We start from the raw sequence: 23,361 nt of genomic DNA on the forward strand, positions 1-23,361 counted from the left end.
TTGAACACAGTCCTTGTGTGAAAACACCTTTTTCCACCGTAAGAACACCATAGGACAGGTAAAAAATAATAATCCTGAGACTATATTGATTTTTGTTTAGTTTTTTTCTGTGATGATGTGATTTTGTTGTTATTCTTCATGTCTATGAATTCATTGCATAGGGCGTAAATGGAGTCCAAAGCTTTTGGAAGTGTTTGGCTGTACTCTGTTGCTGTTTTTACATTGCCGTCTAATAAACTATTCAATCAATCAACTATTCAATCAATCAACATACAAAAAAAACAAATGAGGTCCTACAAAACGTACAAAATGGGCCTTTAAAATAACACAAACATATGCCTCAGCAGCCTCAGTTAGCTTATCTATCATTGACATCATTCATGTCAATGATTCAAAATGTTTACTGACATGACATAGCCTTTGACATCCCAAATATGAAACCCAGAATCCATCACATTATACAGCCATTCATTCACACACATTCTCACTTTAATACTGCAAACATGTAAATGTTTGCTGTCATGTAAATGTTTACATGACAGCAATAGATTCAAACACCTTCTCTCTGTTAATATGAACACATCCAAAGTAACTACACAGAATCGTGGAAAAACACAACAAACATTTACCTTGTTCCCGTTCTAGATAATGCTAAATCAACCGTAAATCATTGGATCTCTGCCTTATTTCATTGTGCTTTTGCCTTTTTCCTTCCATATGAAATTCACGGCAGGCAAGTCACCCCTAATATGAAACATTCACTTCCTTACATGGCTTCAAAATAAAAGCATTGCCATAAAGAAAACTGAACCTGATGAAGAGCTCTAGAGCTTACGGAGTCGATCCTTCAAAATAAAATACCCATAATATAAGAGGCCAAAACATTAAGAATTGTTACCTTATCAAAAGGACCCTTTGAGGATCCTTTACAGCCATCAAGGCATGCCAATATGTATAGTCCGTGACAAAAATATGACTAAACTGAATACATTTTTGAGTGGTGCAACCACTCCTACAACCAGCAATGTCCGTGTACCTGTGTGTTAATGTCCGTGTACCTGTGTGTAGTCATGAGCACGAGTGGTGTGCGCATGCGTGAAATTGGAACTATACAGAGAAGAAATTGGAACGATACAGAGAAGAAATTGGACGATAGTGCTGTGCCTGCTAATGAGAGAGAGAGAGAGAGAGAGAGAGAGAGAGAGAGAGAGAGAGAGAGAGAGAGAGGGGAGTTGCACCACTCGGTTCACACAGGTGTGATTTTTTATTCAAAAGACTGTCTATGACCATGTTGGGAAAGTTTGAGAGCAAGAGTGTCTGTCCTGTTGTCTGTTTTGTTTGTCTGTTCACACTTGTCATTGTTTAACTGTTTTTAGTTTTTTCATGTTTATCACATTTATATGTCTTTTTTATTATGTATTGTATGTGGAACATTTACATTGCCTGTTATTTCTTTCATTTTATTTAACAGAACTACTCATCATTGTCGATAATATTCTGATGTCATACAAAAAATGCCTAATAAAAACAGTATTAAAAATAAATAAAAAGACTGTCTATGACTAAACTAAATCAACATTTGCTGTCGACGTGAACACTGCGACTGACGCATATACAATATGTGGAGCCGACTACAGTGACCAGTCCAGATTAGAGTAGGAGGCACAGGTGAATCATCGTACTGTACACAATCATTGTACAAAATAATTATTCAACGTGTTCTGTTGTGCTGTGTTCCCATCATCAGAATCCCTACGCTCACACTTTCTGATAAGAACAATAAGACCATCACACGGCCTGAAATGACACTGATCCCCTGTGTCACTTTTTTAACCTCATGCCACCTGGACAAAGATACAGAACCTTAGCATGCAAAAAGGAGTAGGAGTTTTGTCCACTCAGCCATCGTGGCATTAAACAAACGGCCCCGCCGATAGGATGGTTCTGTGTACATGTGGGGACCTCATGTTTTAGTATTGTTTTTCTGTACCACTGTATGTGTTGTTTTGTTGTGGGTGTTGAACAGACTGTGAAGATGAATATCCTTCGGCACAATAAACATTATTATTATTATCACGACTCAGAACGTTTACCAGGAAGAGGCCGAGGGGAACGGTAAAAACCTGGAACCGAACTCACCAGGACTCTCTCTCTGCCTGTCAGGCTCTGAGCAGATATCATGACCCCTAACCCAGGGAACGGGAGAAAACCCGGAACGGAACTCACCAGGACTCTGCCTGTCAGGCTCTGAGCAGATATCATGACCCCTAACCCAGGGAACGGGAGAAAACCCGGAACGGAATTCACCAGGACTCTGCCTGTCAGGCTCTGAGCAGATATCATGACCCCTAACCCAGGGAACGGGAGAAAACCCGGAACGGAACTCACCAGGACTCTGCCTGTCAGGGTCTGAGCAGATACCATGACCCCTAACACAGGGAACGGGAGAAAACCCGGAACGGAACTCACCAGGACTCTGCCTGTCAGGGTCTGCGCAGATATCATGACCCCGGCCCAGTCTTTGACGGAGGTCATCCATCCCACCTCGCTGGCCGCCGGGTCTTCCTTTCCCGTGTGCTTGATGCCGTCGCCCGAGATGACCCGATGTACGTCCTGCAGAAAGACGGTGGGGAGGGAGGATACGTTTAACGGCTTAGAAAAGTAGAACATCAGTTAAGCCGTACGACTATTGTACGACAGACCGCCATCACCGCACTGTGTACTTAGTTGCCCGGGATCACCCAGGGGTTATATTGGCACCCTCAATTTCACAAAACTGTACAGTACTGCAGAAAATACAGACACACACACAGCAGTGTATCCATGGCAGCCACAGACCGAGCCACTGGTCTCTGTCCTCCAGTAGGGGGGGTGTCTGTTTGTCTGTCTGCTGGGACTGGCATGAATCACAGAACACAGGGCAGGAAATGGAGACAGGATGAATGAATGAATGATGAGATGAGGCGCTCCACCATGCACCGGCCACCTCAGGGCTCTACAACAACCATAGACATAAACGTAGACGCCCATTCCGGCTCTGGAGTTTATGTGCTCAAGGGAGGGCAAAACTTTCCCCAGATTCCTTGTGAAGCCCCGCGGAAGCATGAGCGTGCGTCACAGAGCGCATGTTCGGCCCTGTAAGTCCCGGAAAAGATGTGCTGTGATTGGCCAGTAATCACGTGAGTGGCAGCGTGACGTAACGTGCCTTCCACACTTTGGGCGTACTTCCCCTCCCAGTGTAAATTATTCCGCCCCTCCTTCAACACACATCGCTCCAACGAACTGCAGCGGCCAATGAGGCATTTTTTTAATATCCGTCTACAACACCATCACTCACTGGTGGAAAGTAACCAAGCAGATGGAGTAACGTGATCTTTGTACTTTTTCTGTTAACAATTAGTTAACTATTTACTATAATAGACCCCCAGGTGTGGTTAGAATAGGCTATTAAAATATGTCTTCCCTGTGTATTTTTGGTTTCTTCCTGAAAGCTGAAAGACTTTGAGTCGGCCAAATCGAAATACACCGCTTTAGTGACATCAGAACCCTCTAACCAAAAGAAGTAGATCTATGCCAATGGCGGCAGATCTGTTAAGTACAATTTTGAGGTGTTTACACATTACTTGAGTATTTCCTATTTCCAGTACTTTTACTTCTACTCCACTAGGCCTGCATCTCAGAGCCAAGAAAATATTGTACTTTTTACTCCACTACATTTATTTGAAAACTATAGTTACTTTGTAGTTTTTGATTATTGTAACCACTTCAGCCCTGCATACATTTCATCCATTTGAAAATAGACAATCTACAAGCGACGCATTGTGAGCTTGTTGATCTGCTATTTTCTAAAGATTTGAAAACTTGAAAAGAGACGTTCTACATAATGAGTCCTTTTACTTTTGGTACTTTAAGTACATTTCGATGCCAATACCTTTGTACTTTTACTGAAGTACATTTTTAATTCCAGACTTTTACCAACGACGAACGTTAATATTTAGACCCCAGGAAGAGTAGCTGCTGTGATGCAGTCAGCAAGCTAAATAAATCAAAATACTCCAGCATCAACCCGGCGCGTCACGCAACAATCACTTGGGAGTGGGACAATTCACATTTCACACTCACCACCAGAGGTGATGGCAATAATAAATTATAATAAAGAAAAGGAGTCCAGCACTACGAGGGGAAACAATAATGGCTCCATAGGGATGGACAGGTCTGTCTGAGGCAATCCTTTTATTGTCCAACTGGAGGATTAGTCTGAATATGTAATGGTGCCGCCACTCGCTGCTGTGTTTTATTAGCATGCATGTCATCCTCCAACAGCCAGCTCTGATCAATATGTTCTGGCCAGATCCGGGCAGGGGACAATAAGAGTCCATTTCACTGACTGACTGGCTGGCTGGCTGGCTCAGTCAGCCAGTCAGGCAGCCTGCCAGCCAGCCTCACTGACTGGCTGGATAGATGACTGACTGACTGGCTGGCTGACTGCCCATTGTTGAAACATGTACTGTATGGTATGCATAGACTGATTGATAGATGCAGTTCGGCATTGTTCAGCCGGATGGCCTAGCAACGAAATTAACCAATCGCAGAGCAATCATCCCGCCAGGCTATGGGATGTACACAGTGCAGTGTATAATCTTCTGTTGACCTAACAGTAGATCATGTCATAGATACCACTATCTGGGTAATAATTTGGTATAACAACCTCACTTCCAGGCATAAGGTTCAAAATCTTGGGAGAATAATGGCGGGTTGTCTGGAAGCAATTTCTATTTCAACTACATAGTTTAACTACAACAGCCTGGTAATCATAATTAATCAAAGTAAGTCAGAGTATTCAAATATTATGGGTATGTAGGAGCAATGATAGATTGTTCAGATGCTAAGCCCAATTTACTGTCTCCTTATGACAAGTCAATATGTGTTGAGAACTATATTTGCAGCAGTGCACCTGGTTTGAATTTTTTTACTTTACACAAAAACTGTAGTCAGTGTACTGTTTCTCGTAAACCGATAAACTGGCAAAGTGAAGCTAATAAATATGGAAAATCCAATATATCCATCCTGTGCTTCAAGCAAATCAGATAATGGAGGGTATGCGTGTGACATCCTCATCATACCCAAGGAAGCTCTGAGAAGGAAGGGAAGTGGTCACGTGACTGGGCTGCGCCATGACACTTTCATGGGAGCCAAACTACCCGGAAGTTCGGCAGAATGCACTGGAGTCAATGAGAGCTCAGTGACCAGCTCATGAACAAACATTATTTATGAACAATTGAGTCCTTTTGTAATCACTTCCGGAAAATAACAGAAGACATGTAACACATTATTGTCTGCTGTGTTGTGTACACTGTGTAATTTTTATATAGGTATGGTATCTAAAGAGCACAAAGTACCATTATGAACGCACCAAGTATCGCGAGACTTCCCACCGTTTCCTGTCTGGCAGCCAAATCTTGCGATACTTCGGAGCCAGAAACGATACCTGCTGCTGTTTAGATCCTCAGATAAAATTATATACTATGCACTCTGTGCACAAGTAATCACAAGTAAGTGATTAGAAAACAACCTGTGATATGTCTTCTGTTATTTTCCAGAAGTGATTACTTTACAAAAGGTCTCAATTGTTATATAAGTTACATAAATAATGTTTGTTATGAGCTGGTCCAGCCGGCTCCATTCACTGCCATGTATTCATTGCACTTCCGGTGTGAGTTTGGCTCCCATGAAAGTGTCCATGAAAGTGTCATGGCGCAGCCCAGTCATGTGACCACTTCCCTTCCTTCTCAGAGCTTCCTTGATCATACCTGGAAGTTATGCAGGAACGCCTACCGAGTGGCAAAAAATTACTTTCTGGCCTTGACAGCCCACATATCCAAACAGAAAAGTCCTATCTGATTGCATTAAACAACATTAAACTCACTTTGCAGTTTGCACCTCGATTTGACACTCACTTTATGCATGCGCATACCCTCTATCTGCCATTATAAAACTCCTTCTCAACATTAAAGTATTGACAAAATATACAGAGCGCCGCGCTACAAGCTTGTAGATCTGATATTTTTGAAACATCTTGAAAATGTTGCACAAATATTTGAATATATATTCTTTTAGAGCAAACTTCTTTTTCTTTCGTTAGTTACTCAACTATAATAGAGCACTGAAGTCTGACGTCAATATCGGTAGAGGGCGTCAGTCCCCAGGTTCATGTATTCTTTATTTGCATTATAATCCCCATAGGGGGATTTTAGATCGCCTCATATAAGAACTCTGTTTGAAAAATAAACATGTCATCCCGGCCGCTTCACTCATATGGATATGAAGAATCAACTGACTGAGAGAAAACGCTAATGTTACGGCTACTGAATTAGTTACATTTTCGCTAGAAGCAGACTGTATCATATATGAGTGACTGACTGTTGCAAACGATACAGAGACACCTCCCTGACAATAACGCCAAGACAGCTTGTTTATTTTTGGACCACAACGCTTATAGTAGACGATATTAAGATCACCCCATGTTATTCTCCATAGAGAAATTACTTCCGCGAACCAGGGGAATCGAAGGGATGAGCGAGTTACGTCAGGACTTCGGTGCTCTATAACCTGCATCTGGAAAAACAAAAACACCTCTAACTACGACAGGATTGTGTTTGACTGGAGCTCTGGTTTCAACAACAACACAACCATTACTCAGCAGCTGGCTGTACTGTACTGTGGAGTGGACACGGTGGTCACCTGCAACTGGATCTAGCATTTCCTGACATGGATACGCCAAACTGTCAGCGTTTGGCAGCATCAACAACTGGGGAGGCCGTAGCTTAGTGGCTGGAGAGCAGTGGAAAACATACTCACATTTTTTACTTCAGTAAAAGTATCAATACTGCAATGTAGAACTACATCACACACACACACACACACACACACACACACACACAAAAATGTAATGACGAGAGTATACCCTGCCCTTCCCCAGCCCCCATTAATGCCCCCATTAATTTATTCACACAAATTACATTTACTTTATGGACACAAGATAAATCAAGTAAAGTGCACTTTATGGACTGGAAAGCCTTTTATGGACTTTAAAATGAGACTGTTCCGTAAAGCTTTTTTACTATTAACTTTATTGAACAGTTTATTGCATTGATCATATTTTGTATATCGATTTTGCACTGTTTTGATCTGTGTTGTTTTAGTTGGAAACAGCGGTCCGTTTTTAACGTTGTGTCTATTTGCGCCGGGTTAGTGTGTGTGTGTGTGTGTGTGTGTGTGTGTGTGTGTGTGTGTGTGGACACACACACACAACCTCATTATGTCAGAAACTGTTACTTTTCAGCATTTAAAAAAACATTGCAAAAGTAGCAGGTCTACAAGCTCAAAACGATTTGCGTTGTGTTTTCGAGTAGAGAGAGATAAGAGGTTTCTGCTACAAAACATCCCAAACTTCTCAGCAAAAAAGAAAAATGCTGTACCACCGGAAAAAAAGAAAGAAAAATCACCAGTAAACCACTAGACAACGTGGGGAATTGTTCAAAATAATGGCGCTAGAGTGCCAGCAGATGAGGCAGATGTTACTCTGAAAAGCCCCGCCTTCCATTACCACCCAAAAACCGGGAGCCATAATCTTCCGTTCTTACCTCACGCTGTCACATCTAAAGTCTCTCTAGAAGTGTTTACATTCTAAACGAGATGCATCCTGAAGTCAGAAATGAAGACAGAATGTTGCCCTTTTAGTCAAAACCATGGAGAGCTCCATAAACAAGGAAGTGAACAGCAGGGCACATGCGCGAAACACAAGCACTATGCTGAAGAAGGAAAGGCCAACCCAAAAAATAATTATATATTTTTTTATACAGTATATAAATAAAAAAGACCTAAAGACTCCTATACATGTCCGAGGCACCCGTGGTTTTGCTTCTAAAGATGTGTATACACGTCATTAGCATAATTAGTGTTAAGAGCTCCTGGGCAGTGTGGAAATGAACCGAAGACCTGCAATCATGGTATTGACCAGCAGGGAAATTACCCAGTAAGGCTTTAACGGACAATATAAATGTGTCAACATGGACTGTGGTCACTTAATTGGGGTGATGTTAAATAGGTTTAATTGGCATCACACTGTTACTATTCCAGCCGTTTAATGACCAAATCTAAAAATGTACTCGTTCACTGTGAATTTTTTATGCGAGAGAAGGGAAAGTTCAACTATAAATGGCCATGGGTGATGTAGTATGTGACATGCCTCTGTCCAATTATTCTTGCCAAGATTCCTTTGTGAAGCAGAGATGACAGAGTTTCAGCTTAAGGCTACAGGAAATGAGGTATCTTTCATGTGAAGACATTAAAGGGCCCTATTTTCCCCAGTGCCTTACCCCTTATCCCTAAACGTCTTCGCCTTTATTTGTTTTATTATTATTATTTTGAAAAACATTTCTGAATAGTTCAAATAGCCGATCTACAAGCTCACAATGTGTCGATGTAGATCGGCTAGTTGAACAATTTTAAGATGTTTTTCAAAATAGTAAAAAGTTTAGGGATGCCACATGAACTTTACAACTATCAGACAGCAAGTATAATTATGAATAGTCATTGGAGCCATTCATTCATGCAGCACAGCATTTCCTCTCTGACATTTTGACCATAGTCAATACATTTGTAGACCGTCTGAAACTTTATAAGCACAATGCTCTGTGTGTAGTAATTCCTCAAAGGGTACATTATTAAGCTGGAATAGAACATGTGGCCCATGACACATTTTCAGCAAGTCAATGAATTATTAAAAACATGTATTAATACTCATCACTGCGTCTCAATAATGAATCAAGACATTATCCACGGGGTAAGACGAGACAAAGGACGCATCCAAATTTAGAGTGGTGATATATTGCAGTCTAGGCATGCGTTCTCCGTCTAACTCTGCTGCTTCAGAAATTAACCAGCTTATGCGCATGATGTGAGTGCGGTCTATAGCCGACAGCCCGACACGACACCAACCCGGGACTCCTGAATCGCTGCCCTCCACACCATCTAAAATCAGGGTAAGCTGCAAGCTGGTATAAGTGCATACTGTAGGTGCTGTGCTTCTTGCCTTTCCTGACTTTGCCCTGGGTTGTTGGCTCACAAGCCTCCCATAATGTCAGTCTTCTTGCCACTAGTTCCGGGTGCCTGATGCAGTGCCCTGCCAGCCTCATCCTCATCTCTCTGACTTTTGTTCTGTGACCCGTGGTAGGTCCCCATAGACTCAGAACCACATTTCTAATGCTGTGCCATTCACAGCATTCGTGTGTACTCCATCCAGGGCCGGCTTAAATACCTAATGTAATGGCTTTTTGCGACCATATTGTGATATTTCCTATTATACAACACGTCGTTTCTGAGGAAGCAATCTGGATATGGTTGAAACAGCCATCTAGCCGTGCTTAAACAGGCATGATGGAACACTTATTGGTTCCTGCGAGCCGCCCCGTGTCCGAAACACGTCGAGAAATGACAGAGTTCCTGGTGTTGCAGCTGTCCGTGCTTAGACATACATACATACATACATACATACATACATACATACATACATACATACATACATACATACATAGGGACACAAAGAGCTGCGTATTGGAGCGGAGGCACCGCTCAAAAACCAGCTTTGCCGAGTCTCGCTGCTCTCCCAGAGGGGTGGCTAGAGGCCAGTGATTTTCTTGGTACATTTTCAGTCGTAGTGGCTGTCAGACCTGTTGTTAACTGCCGTTAATGATGGGTAAAGGACACCCTCTCGTGTAATATTATACTTAAGTGAAAGAGGCTGGGTGTGTCTCAGCCAATCAAAGTCTCAGCTCACCGACCGTCCCCTCGCGCTATGGGATATAGCCTACAGTAGATGCAACTACACTAACTTGTTGCAGTGTGCAATGCACCGCAGGTACACAGAATGCACACTGCAACGAGGTAGTGCCAAATCACGTTTATGTTGATCGGATCCAATGCCTATTTCTCACCTCAAATGTTTTCAAATGCGTATTTTAGTTGTAATGCACCGTCCGACCACATCTTGAATTAGATTCAGAAAACGGTAGCAGTGGCCCGGAGAGAGGCATATCGGTTCGGGCACCTTCGCTCAGTGTAGCCTCACAGAGCGTTGCGGGTTCGAGTCCCGATCCCGATGACCTTTGCTGCATGTCACTCCCCATCTCCCTTTCCCCTTTCCTGTCAAACTACTGTACCAACAATAAAGGCATACAAGCCCCCCCAAAAAATCTTAAAGATGGAGTGCCATAGTTTAACTTTTTCTGTTTTGTCTGTGTCTGCAGAGTAAACATTATTCTAATAGACCCCCGGGTGTGGTTATAATATTTAAATATGCCTTCCCTAAGCTCCCTGTGCATTCTTCCTGAAAGCCTTCGTCTAATCGAAATAGACCTCTTTAGTGACACACTAAAATCATCCCCTCCAATAACCCCTCCTCCATTATCATGCTGTACAACAGCTTCAACCTTTTAATCAGCATCATCGTCTAATCAGCAGCTGTGGCTTCAGTTCAGGTGGGTGGTGTTTAAGGTGATAACCAGGCATACTTAATTAACTGGTGGATGTGGCCACGTAAAAACATAATTTTAACACTTTCTGTACACTTTTTTATACTTGCATTATGGTGATTGATTGACATCAAAAAGGGCCCGTCATCTCAAACACACAATGCAATACTTTGTTTTCAAGAGTGTTGCGCACAAACATCAGCAGTACTACAAAGAGTTATATAGAAAAACAAAAACCCTCTATTTCCTGTTCTAAGTACGTTTTTCTTATTTGTAATGCCAGTACCGCCATTCCAAAGCCCCCTCAGGTACAGCAATGGCCTAATATTTTTTGGGGGGGTGGGTAAGATCTTGTTAAGCTGGTCAAGTGTGGGCAACCCCATGTGCTAGAGATATGGGGGGTCAAGGTGGTGGGGGTGTACAAGTACATCATGACTGGAGGATGTCGTTCTGCCCCCTCAGTTGTCAGTTATATAAAATAAAAATGAGATGTGCGATCAAGATCGCCATTTTCAACAGCCCCCTCAACGTCAATCATTTCATCCTGGAGCCGAGCGTGCTTAAACTGTCATTAACTTTTAAAACTCTGTTGAGATGCAAAAATACCTTTCGCTGTACTGTACATTGACAAATTAAATCTCATATCATCTCAAAGTATACACACCAACAACAATTGGTGTTACGAAGGAACGGAGTGCCTCTCTGACATCACAACCGGGACGTCAGGGTGACATCACCCCTGACATCCCAACACACATAAATATTAATGCCTACGCAAGTTACAGACGGATTAAGCTAAGACGGACCCAGATAGCAGCAGCAGACCTCGGATACTATATCAGGATCTGCCACCGACTGCCGGTTCCACACTTGCGCTCAAGGAGAGAGATTTCTGTCCCCCCCTCCTCGGCACTATCCCCGACCAGACCCGGCCATATCTAGGTCTCGGTCACAGTTGGCCTATAATATCTTGAATAACAAACATGCATATGATATTTTCACAATAACAGCGGAAACAAACTGAAATGTAGGCTATATATAATTTTATTTTAAGGATATCTTTTCAGCTTTTTGCCTTTTAAAATGTATTTTTATAGAGGGACAGACAGTAGGCTGACAGGAGAGAGATGGGGGGAAGACATGCAGTGAAGGCTGTCGGGATCGGGAGTCCCGCATGACCCGTGGAATCACATGCTAAAATTAGATTCTACTAATAGGCATGGTGTGTTATTAATGAAAGGCTCACCTGCTGGTGATGGACAATATATCCATGAATGGATTCAATGGTGTTCGTGAACGAATGTAACAGAGCTACTGTAGTATCACTGGTGGACATCTTACTCGCTAAAAGGTTGTTGACTAGCAAGTTATTATTTAAGTATTACAGGACCATATTGGTGGTCTGGCATGTTTACTGAGATGGGACATATACTTGACATGGGATGAAACTTTACTGCAAATAATCCAGCACATTGAGCTTTATTTTGTGCTTGTCTTTGGTCTTTTTCCACATTTCCCATGAAGATCCAGGAGTCTCCCTGATATATTCAGTAGACAATTCATCCTTACTGACTGGCTCCCAATTTGGGCATTTAACAACAAAACAACCAATCCACCCTTATAACAAAATAATTGACAGTACCCTATTAGCCCGTAGACTAATCCCCCTTAATTGGAAGTCCGATAAGGCGCCTTCCTTTCAACAATGGCTGAAAGAAGTTCTATCATTCCTGCCACTGGAAAAACTCAGATATAAAGTAGACAGAGCCCCAAAAAACTTTGTCCTAGCTTGGAGTGCCTTTGTGGAGTTTGTTGAAGACTTTTCATTTCAGTGAACTGTAATCTGTACTGTGTCCGACTGTGCTCGACTATGTCCCTGTCTTGACTATTTTTTATTTATTTTTTTGATCGATGATTGTCCACTGCTTTGTCCCACCACGTTTTTTGTTTTAGCCTAGGGGGGAGGGGGGGGGGGGGGGTCGTATATGTTTGTGTGTTTTGTGTGTTTACTTGCTTACATGTAATGTAATGTAATGAAAAAATTATGAACGAAAAAGAAATAAAGTTTACAACAATAATAATAATAAAAAGACAGTAATCCGACATCAAGCTGGGGACAGAAAAGGTGCTAAACTGTAAGGTCACAAACCATGATGTGAAAATGGATCAGATGTGTTACCAAAACCGCATCCAATGATTCGCAATGCAACTCCTTGCAACTTATGAAACTACTTGCAAACATTATTGGTTGTGTTCAGTCAGCGTTTCTCCAGAGCGCTTCAAAATGTGTGTCACATTCATTCACCCATTCATTCAGACACCGACAGTGGAGGAAACCACGCAAGGCACCAACTTGCTCATAGGAAGCAGTTACAGGGATTAAGTGTCTTGCTCAAGGACACTTCAACAACCAGCAAGAAGGAGGCGGGATCCTTCCGATTCCAAGACAGCCACTCTACTTCCTGATCCACTGTCATCTATCTTTTTCACTCTTTCATGGTCATTTAAATCGCAACCCTAATGTACATTTTATATATGTACAGTATACACTATACACATTACCATAAGTCAGCTACAGCAGGGCTGTGTCACAGCCCTATGATTGAAAATATGGTCTTTCCATCAGTGGCGGAATAAGTACTGAAATATTGTACTTACTGCAAGTAAAAGTATCAATACTGCATTGCAGACATACAAATACTCTATATGTACCAAAAGTAAAAGTACTCGTTATGCAGAATGTCCCATTTCTTTTTTTTATGATCAGTACTTTATTTTAGATTTTTTACAAACACATAAAACAGAAAACCTACAATACAAACAACAACAGCAGAGTACGTATTCATGGATAGACAATTAAGATAGATAAGATAAACAAATAAAAATAAAAATAAAGGGGGAAAAAAAGGAAAAATCTAATTAAAATGTGAAAATAGTTTACATTATTTACACGACCAAACGCAGCATCATCAACCGTATCATAATGTGTAGTAATACAATAAACAATCAAGAGGGCATTGCCTGACCATGGATCACACCAAGGGACCTGCAAAATGTCCCATTTCAACATTTTGTGTTCAAGTGTGTTAAAAATGTATACAAAATATTTTGAAAATTGCCGATCTACAAGCTTACAACGTGTTGCTACGTTGTGAGCTTGCAGATCTGCAAATAGCCAAAGTAAATAGGGATAGTGGTTAATGTATGTTTGGTAAACATAATAAGTGTGTGGTGCAACTCCGTGTGGGGGTATCTGGGCGGACCCCGGAAGTTCCAGACCCCAGGAACGCGCCCAGGGGGCAAAATCCGGCGAGCCGCCCCACGTCCGAAACGGTTGAGAAATGACAGAGTTACCGTGTGGGGGTCCCTCTACTATACTGTACTGTCACTGTACTGTACTGGCACACCCAAAATAATCATATATACAGTTAATATGTGCGTGTGTGTGTTTGTTTGTGCCATGCTGTTTTCGTGCTCAGACCCAGGCCCCCACCCAGCTCTGTAAGGGAGTGGTTGCACCACTCAAAAATGTACGAAGTAACTAAAGTATTCAAATAATCTGGAAATGCATGTAGCGGAGAAGTAAGTATAAGTCAATTGAAACAAAAACCCCGTAAAGTAAAACTTCCCTCACATTTGTACTCAAGCACAGTACTTGAGTAACTGCCTTCCACATGTCGGCAGACCGCTATTGATTTACAACAAACACTGTTTCCCTTTCCCAGACAGATAATGGCTGTCATTCATCACCATCTTCTAAATATTTCACCTCCCATCGATTGGCATCGGACTGGGACGGCACAGACATATGGGTATAGCCACTACACTACTACCTATGGAGGATCAATCTCAGGCCTGGAGATGATGGAAGAGCACAGTGTGGGTTATGGCAGCGAGCTTCCCACAGAGCTGCTGCAGGCCCTATAGCGGCTAACCAGCAGAGACGGAATACAGCAAGGGGCAGGAAGCAGATTATCAGCTTCCATCTATGAACAATGCACTCAAAGCACTATGTTTGGGATGATAATGCCATGCGCAGACTGGGTGTTCCTACAACACAGCCCAAGAGCCGAGACAATTGCATGATGAGTGGAGATGTTGTTTTTTTTTCTTCCTCTTCAATAATGAAAATACTTTGCTTTAGCTAGTTGCTTAGCAACAACAACAAAAAATATGGTTCATATGGTCTATATTATAGTGTATGAGCCCGACACTGCATTTCTGACGTTCTGAGGGGGTGTTATTGTTGGCTGCCAAAATACAAACAACGACTAGGGAAGACAAAGCATGGAGGGTAAGGTTTGATGTGATGCGAGTATAAGATTAGTACAGAAGCACACTCTGTCTGGCCACACGAGGAACACAACAGGTTGGTGAAAATCACCATCTTCCCGTGGTAATGACAAAAACGTTGAGGAAACAAAAAACATGACAAATGCGTGACCACACCACAGTCTGATGAGATGGCGGACATGCAATTCCATAATTACCACCAATATGTGAAACATTTTAAGTTCCAGACTTAAGTTTGACTTGCAACTCATTTATGAATAAAATACGTATCCTCCTTGTAGATCCTTGATCAATGATTTGTTGGCTATCCGCTAGTATCCATTTAGAGCAAATATAGTACACAAGTTGACAGTAACTAATACGCACAGGAAAGTGACATCAGAAGTCATCAATAAATTATATTGGAGCAGATGAGTGTGTGGGTTTATTCTTCTTTTTTCAGTAAGCTGACAGAACCTTGTAAAAACAAGGCTACAGGAAGCACAGTCTAATATGAGAGACATCTCTCGTTCTCTCTCTCTCTCTCTTCGAAGGTCAGAGCCTTATCCGTGACGCAGCCCTATGCCATCACCCTCCTACCTTGCTTGTCTGCCTGAGATGAATGCTCAATGCATGTAGGTTCAGATGAAACTCTGGGCCTATCTCAAGCATCATTATCAGGCCAGAGACATTCTTTGTCCTTCTATGTAGGAGGAAGGATACAACAAGGATAAAACCTTGTTTTATTTTTAATCAGAGTTCATCATGTGAATGCTCAAACCAGAAACAAACATAATCAAAGCGCCTTTCAAAAGCCCAAGGACACTTTACAGTACAAAGATAAAATAAACAAACTATAATTGCCAAAAGCCTGAAGTGTCTCTTCAGTGCCTTAGTAGGTCGGGAGTGGCTTATTTTCGATTTGTCGGAATCAGCCGGTAACACGCGGGCAGTACTATTCGTTTGGGAACTATGCACAATTTAAACAAATGCTGAGTTGGCAGTGACCAGGTTCTAACCCATGACCTTCTGGTCCAAAGGTGAGAGCTCTACCAACTGAGCTACACGGACACATGAAACGCATGGGAGTTGCGCTGTCAGTGGGAAATGGGGGGTGTTACATCCTCCCGGTGGGGGCTCCTTACTGGAAACTGAATCAGGGTACAAGAGTGGCAAGCAGTGGGAGGATTATATATAAAAAAATATTGGCTGCTCCAAAATGTTGAGAAGAAAAAATAGAAAAAGGGCCCCACAACTGCTGAAAAGGTATGAAAAATCATGACGTCTTGAGTGGAGGAAGTTCCTAGGTGTAGTGTATTGACTGTACCTTTCATAATATTGGCATATAAATGTACAATTGTACATTGTAAATGTTTTGCATAGTACTGTACATTTCCTAGGATTTGTTAATACAGTATGGAGCTTGTGTTAGTAGACCAGGGTGGACTTCTTCCATTCCTAACGTCACAACACGTTATAGGCTATGGTCCTTATTACTGGATGTGTTCTTGAAATGTTGGTGTGAGTGGTATTCAGCTCTTCGAACACCAATTTCCAATATGGAGCAGATCTAATATATCGTTATCGATATAATAGATATCGGTATCGTTTTTCCACATGGATTTATATGATCTGTCATCCTATGTTCTTAAGCTTTACTCTGACTCTGAGTAAACTCTGAGTTATGCTGATAAAAACACAGGATTTTCTTCGGTGTAGAAAGTACATAAGTGGTGCAGCAGTGAGATTACATCCACTCGTCACACTACCTTAAGTTTAGGGTTATGATTATGGCATGAGCGTTGACCGCTACACAATGCTAGTTAGTACTGCGACAATGGCCCCCAGAAGTCGGCATACCCTACCGGAGTTAGGACCAAACACAACATAGTTTTTCCTCATCTCTAAGGCCTCCCATACATGAAATGGATTCTTGTATAAAAATATTTTACTGCAAAAGTGGTGAAATTGTTATTTAAAGTTATACACTTCAAACTAAAAATAAAGCCTGTCCGTCTGGTGGTTGAGGCACTTAAAGGCATGTAGATTCACAATGGAAGCTCTGAGAGGTTCAAAACTTGGCATACTTGAAGCCAGAACATACCTCTACATTCTAGAAAAGACTGAATATCAATATCTGAATGTCAATATGAGATATAGTCATTTGAACACATACTTACAGTAGGCGGAATTGTACATCTATGTAGATGTCTTCTCTACTTTGTAGTGACTCTGGAATGGATTGTCATAGCAACACATATGATGGCTTGTAGGAAAGGTGAGGTTCTACTGAATCCAGCAATACCAATTGTGTAAATGTAGCTTGCATAATCGTGGAGATATGCCACAAAACGTATATGGTGTCCCAAACGGGGGGAAATAAAACTAATGAAATCTACAGTATCACATTAGTTTTATTTTTACTTCACTTATCAAGGGTGGGAAAACAAACAAATCACTTGAGTAGAAGTCCCTAAAATGTATGAAATGTCTCAAACTTGAGAAATGAGAAATTGTGAACAAATAGATGCCGCTTCAATAGAGAAATATGCAAGCCTAGATTGGAACTACTAACTATTATTATGTTGCAGCACATGACCTGGATCAAGCTCAAATCTCAATATTATCCTCCTAAATATAGATAATCAAGTTATTAATTTCTGTTATTTGAGTTATTTGGTTACAGTCAAGTTATACTACAGTATGTGGCTCCACCTGCATCTTATTGCCTACAGTATGTGGCTTTCTTCATAAAATGACTGGTAAAATAATTTCACATATTTTCTAATGTGAAAAGATGAGATGAACCTTGTCAAATAAAGTAGCTATTTAGCTGACTGGAGTGGAGAGTGACCTAGCATTTAGTTCTCTTTAGTGTAACAGAGCCTACTGCCTGTCCAGTCTACACTGACAATAGCAGAACCCTGCCCTGACACTGTTTCACCAGAATGGAAAATAGACTTAATTAGTATCACTTGTAATATGGTTACTGCACATATACTATAGCCTAAAAATAGTGCGCGTAATGCACAACATAGATACTGTACAAATTCTGAAGTGTGTCTTTAAAATTTTACCAAAATGGAATATTGGATCCAAATCTTTGCATCATCTTTGCTAAACAGTTGGAAAAAAGCACGAAACAAGACCCATAATGTATAAAGCCCACGGCAGAAGACCTTCAACACATACTAACTGTTGTTCAACAGAGAGATGATGTTCATAAAACCCTGGCAAACCCAAATTCAATACTCTCCTCTCCTCATCATATACTGTATCATGTTGAGAAAACTACTCCAGTAAGACCAGAGTGAGAGCATGCAGTCTCGTCAAGAAGACTGAATAGGGTACAACATTGTTGAATAGGATACAACACTGTTTAACATACAAATATATTGTTTCATTTGTGGGAAGGCCAGCACAATTGATTGATTGATTGATTGATGGATTTAATAGTTTATTAGACATAAATGTAAAAACAGCAACAGAGTACAGTCATACAATCAGTCCAAAAGAGATAGCACAAAAAAGTCATTGCGGTCTTGTGCAATCAGTTCATAGACAAAACCAGGACTACTGGTCAGAGTACCAGAGACAGCGCCTTCACATGGTCACTGGTCAGAGTACCAGAGACAGGGCCTTCACATGGTCACTGGTCAGAGTACCAGAGACAGGGCCTTCACATGGTCACTGGTCAGAGTACCAGAGACAGGGCCTTCACATGGTCACTGGTCAGAGTACCAGAGACAGGGCCTTCACATGGTCACTGGTCAGAGTACCAGAGACAGGGCCTTCACATGCAGCATCAGAAAGATTGATGAAGTTGTACATCGGCTGCTCTCGTACCCAGATCTCTTTGCATATGATGACAAATATCATAAATGCTACCTAAAACACTAAATATCTAAACGAAATATAGCAGCTATAAAACAAAGAATTAGAACAGCAGACCAGTATCTATGTCAAAGGTTTTATTAATCTCACTGAAGTAGTTAACATCTTTCAATAAATAAGAGTTATGACATACTGAAGACACTGGTCCATGGTTTTCTTCATCGATATATCTGCAGGTCTATGTAGTAGTTCTGGATTTTCTTGGAGATTTGCTCTCTCATTGTGCCCATTTCCCATGGGCACACTTTTAGAGCATGCAACATCAGACTTTCCATGTTCTACAAATTATAATGCTGTATGTTTCCAGGGTTTGTATTTAGACAATATCATCTTCTTCCTCAGAGTCAGTGTCTTCTGTATGTCATCATAACAGTCAAGGAGTTTATATACCGTAAATGGAAATTGGTGCATTTACAGTATATAGAGATTTTATCCAAAGCACTTTACATAGATTGTGCATTACATTCACACATTCAGTCACACACCGATGGCAGAGGAAACCATACAAGACACCGACCTGCACATCGGGATCAATTAGGGGTTCAGAGTCTAACTCTGGGGGAGCCCTTGATCGAACTGAGAATATGGTATGATATAGTACTACCGGTATATTGTTAGTTCACACTGAATTTTGTCTTGCGAACCTCACGGTTCTCCATCCAGCCGCTCTATTGGCCACTCTATCCCTGAGGCACTGCCGCCTCGGCATATTACCGGTATTATACTGTATATTGTATATTTGTCATCATACACAAACAGATCTGGGTACGAGAGGAGCAGATGATGTACAACTTCATCAACCTTTCTGATGCTGCATGAAGGACCTTAAGTCTCTGGTACACATACCAGTACCAGCCATAATGGCTGTCAGATGTTCTGGTCTTGTACTGGTCTTCACACAAATTAAAAATATCTTTGTATGTTAAACAATCTTGTATCAACCCTATTCAGTCTTCTTGATGAGACTGGTGCAGGCATGCTCTCACTCAACATTTGCAACTTGCTCATTACTGCAGCATATTGTCTGTATATAGAGCCACGGTTTTATGAACATCATCATCTCTCTGTTGAGCAACATTTAGTAAGATCATTTTAATTTTGAGTATCTGCCGATACCGATTTTTCCCCATCTGAAAATTATATTTTTATGCAACTCCTCCAATATCACAATAGTATAATATCCCAAATCACGGACAATATACAGTCTAATATCATGATATGGATATCATATTGATACTAGGGATGTCCCAATCACATTTTTGTGCTCCTGATCTGATCATTTAAAAATGTCATGATCGGCCCCGATTTCCGATACACTTCACATTATAAGATCACATAAGATGCACATAGGTGGAGCCAAATACTGTAGTATAAATTGACTGTAACCAAATAACTCAAATAACAGAAATTAATAACTTGATTATTTATATTTATGAGGATAATATTGAGATTTGAGCTTGATGAGGGAACAGGCTTTCGCCTTTGCTGCCCCAACCCTGTGGAATGCCCTCCCTAAGGCACTCAGAGATGCCCCTACCCTTCAAACCTTCAAATCCACCCTCAAAACCCACCTCTTCAAAATTGCCTTCCCTTTTCACGGTCTTTTAATGTCCTTTTTCTATTAAAGTTGTTTTTAATTTGTTGTTACCTCTGTAAACCCCCCCCCCCCCCCCCCATGTAAAGCGTCTTTGGGTACTCAGAAAAGCGCTATATAAGTTTGAGATATTATATTATTATTATTTAACATCCAGGGCATGTGCTGCAACAATAATAGTTAGTAGTTCCACTGTAGGTTTGCATATTTCTCTATTGAAGCGGCATCTATTTCTTCACAATTTCTCATTTCTCAAGTTTGAGACATTTCATACATTTTAGGGACTTCTACTCAAGTGATTTGTTTATGTTTTCCCACCCTTGATAAGTGAAGTAAAAATAAAACTAATGTGATACTGTAGATTTCATTAGTTTTATTTCCCCCCGTTTGGGACACCATATACGTTTTGTGGCATAACTCCACGATTATGCAAGCTACATTTACACAATTGGTATTGCTGGATTCAGTAGAACCTCACCTTTCCTACAAGCCATCATATGTGTTGCTATGACAATCCATTCCAGAGTCACTACAAAGTAGAGAAGACATCTACATAGATGTACAATTCCGCCTACTGTAAGTATGTGTTCAAATGACTATATCTCATATTGACATTCAGATATTGACATTCAGTCTTTTCTAGAATGTAGAGGTATGTTCTGGCTTCAAGTATGCCAAGTTTTGAACCTCTCAGAGCTTCCATTGTGAATCTACATGCCTTTAAGTGCCTCAACCACCAGACGGACAGGCTTTATTTTTAGTTTGAGGTGTATAACTTTAAATAACAATTTCACCACTTTTGCAGTAAAATATTTTTATACAAGAATCCATTTCATGTATGGGAGGCCTTAGAGATGAGGAAAAACTATGTTGTGTTTGGTCCTAACTCCGGTAGGGGTATCTCGAAAACTAAAGCACTTTTTGACTGTTTGTTGCAGGACTAAGTGTAGATGCAGCACCCTGTTGGCAAAACAATGTCCCTGAGACGTCCAACAATGTTTGACTCGTTGTTGACGCAGCAGCAGCTAGCAGCAGCTGCAGGGCTTGGTGTGTATGCCCACAGCCTCTGACTGGCAAAAAGACTATTTCTGACATTGGAAGCCTGACAAACAATACTAAAGTTCAGCGGGTCATTAGTACTAGCCTATTGTTTCAGGCACAAGGGGGAAATACTAAATCCTCATTATGATAGAGTACATCAAGTGAAGTTACAACATTAAAATGTAATGTCAAGCTACAAGGGTTTAGTGACACCTATGAAAAACAACAGGTGGGCCAAATGCCAACTTTCCTAATTTTCAGGCGTATAGTGCTTATGGTACTGCAAGACATCAACAAGTGTATCTGAAAAGTTGATTTGGCCTACATATGATTAGTGCTACTGATATCTTATGGACAAGTAAAAATTCAAGAAGAATATATTAAAGAACACAACAACGTGTTCATGGAATTTGGTGAGTTCATAATAATAGGCTGATGTAACTAATGCTAGCGGGTATATCTAATTAATAGAGGCCTAGAAGATTTAGGCTAGTACCCTCTATAGTCAGCCACAGCATGCAGGGCGAGCTCAAGTAATTTTAGATGAACCAGATAAATATGGAACTAACACAACAGGTGTCATGATCTGCATTATTTGCAGCTATATGGCAGACCACTCTCAAACTCTTATCAATTTATATACTGCAATATAATAAGTTAGGCTACTACAGTTCAGGAGCAAAAGTACCTGCATTCAGAATTGCAGATTGATTGTATAATTAGCTACATGACTGTACAGTAAACTATAGTCCCATCATAAAAAAAAACATGCACAACGTTTAGTTCATGCTTATTTAGAGATAGGCCTATTTTTTCAGGTTATGTTTTTCACATATTTCACAAACCCACCCACAACCACACCTAATTCGAATATGCACATTAGTAATGTCGCCATAAATAGATATGCAGCTTTAAAATGCATTAGCCTGAGTGAGGTTATGAATGTGTTTCATACAGTAGCCAGCTACTATACGTGATGAAAACATACCTTCTTTTTGCCGTTACAGTGGCAGCACACGGTCCACAGGTACTTGAGAGTTCTCCACAGGAGGATGATGAAGAGGCCCCCGAAGAAAGTGACCATGGACGAGGCGAGGAATGCCCACCACATGCGCTGGCCATTGCTGTCACAGGGCACATCTGGCGATAAGGGGATCTTGATGACATTCATCTTGGACATGTGGACAGACGAGTCCGGGTTGAATTTATCTCTGTTTCTCTGCATTGTTGTTGTTGTGTGCTAGTCTAACTGTGTCAACGACGCTGCCCAGACAGTGAGAACTAGCAGCATTGAGGAGCTTTGGGGAGCTTTTTCCTTCCAGCGCCCCCTCATGCCAAGCGGCTCAGCCATATTGTGTCAGCCACCTTCCCATCGTCGGCGTTTTACTCATCCCTCTCTTTCTTTATCAATAAATAAATAAAATTGATCGGTTGTCGACTGACAATGTATCCAAACTTCTCCTTTAAAAAAAGGGGGATCTCGGCTGTCTGTCAGCGTGCCTTACGATGCTTCTTCATGTCCAAAATTATGCGCGTCGTAGTTATAGGAAGTGCGTAAAGAAAAAAAGAAATCACATAAGGTTGTAAACTCTTCTTGCGCGCTGCGTTAACGATGGTTATCGACGGTCCCGGTTGGTTTGTTGTTGCAGTGGAAGATAGTATGTTGATGATGGAAGGCAAATGACGTTGATTATTATTATTATCATGTCCAAAGAAGAGCTTTAGCCTTTAACCGCTGTCATCAGCCTCTCTCTCTCTCCCCCTGACGGCTGACGCCAATGAATCGATGGTTAGATCTTCTCTCTCACGGTGCTGCACCTTGTTGAAAGAGCGCAGCTGTCATGATGAGGTCCGTTACTTATTGTGCCCGTCCACAAAGCGCACTAGCTGTTGAATATACTCCTCCTCCTACTCCTACTCCTGGAATAATACGAGCCTCCTGGCGCTCCCCGTATCTTTCATGTAAGGCTCACACACACCCACCCCTGATGATCCCGTCCGTTCTTTTATTTATTTCAACACTATAGT

General features: G+C 41.3%; 1 protein-coding gene across 6 annotated transcripts in view; it reads right to left on the minus strand.

The window, feature by feature from the left end:
- Positions 1-23,361, minus strand: part of LOC310874293 (calcium-activated potassium channel subunit alpha-1a-like) — a 130,673-nt gene extending 107,312 nt beyond the window's left edge. For all 6 annotated transcript variants that reach the window (XM_083787038.1, XM_083787040.1, XM_083787039.1 and 3 more), the window contains exons 1-2: positions 22,322-23,361; positions 2,470-2,613 (exon numbers count right to left, since the gene is read on the minus strand). In XM_083787038.1, the coding sequence (XP_083643164.1) occupies positions 2,470-2,613; positions 22,322-22,558 (381 nt within the window). In that variant the 5' untranslated portion in view covers positions 22,559-23,361. The remainder of the gene's footprint in view (positions 1-2,469; positions 2,614-22,321) is intronic.

Source organism: Protomyctophum parallelum (assembly GCF_964188405.1).
Source record: "Protomyctophum parallelum genome assembly, chromosome: 17".
NCBI classification, from domain to species: domain Eukaryota; kingdom Metazoa; phylum Chordata; class Actinopteri; order Myctophiformes; family Myctophidae; genus Protomyctophum; species Protomyctophum parallelum.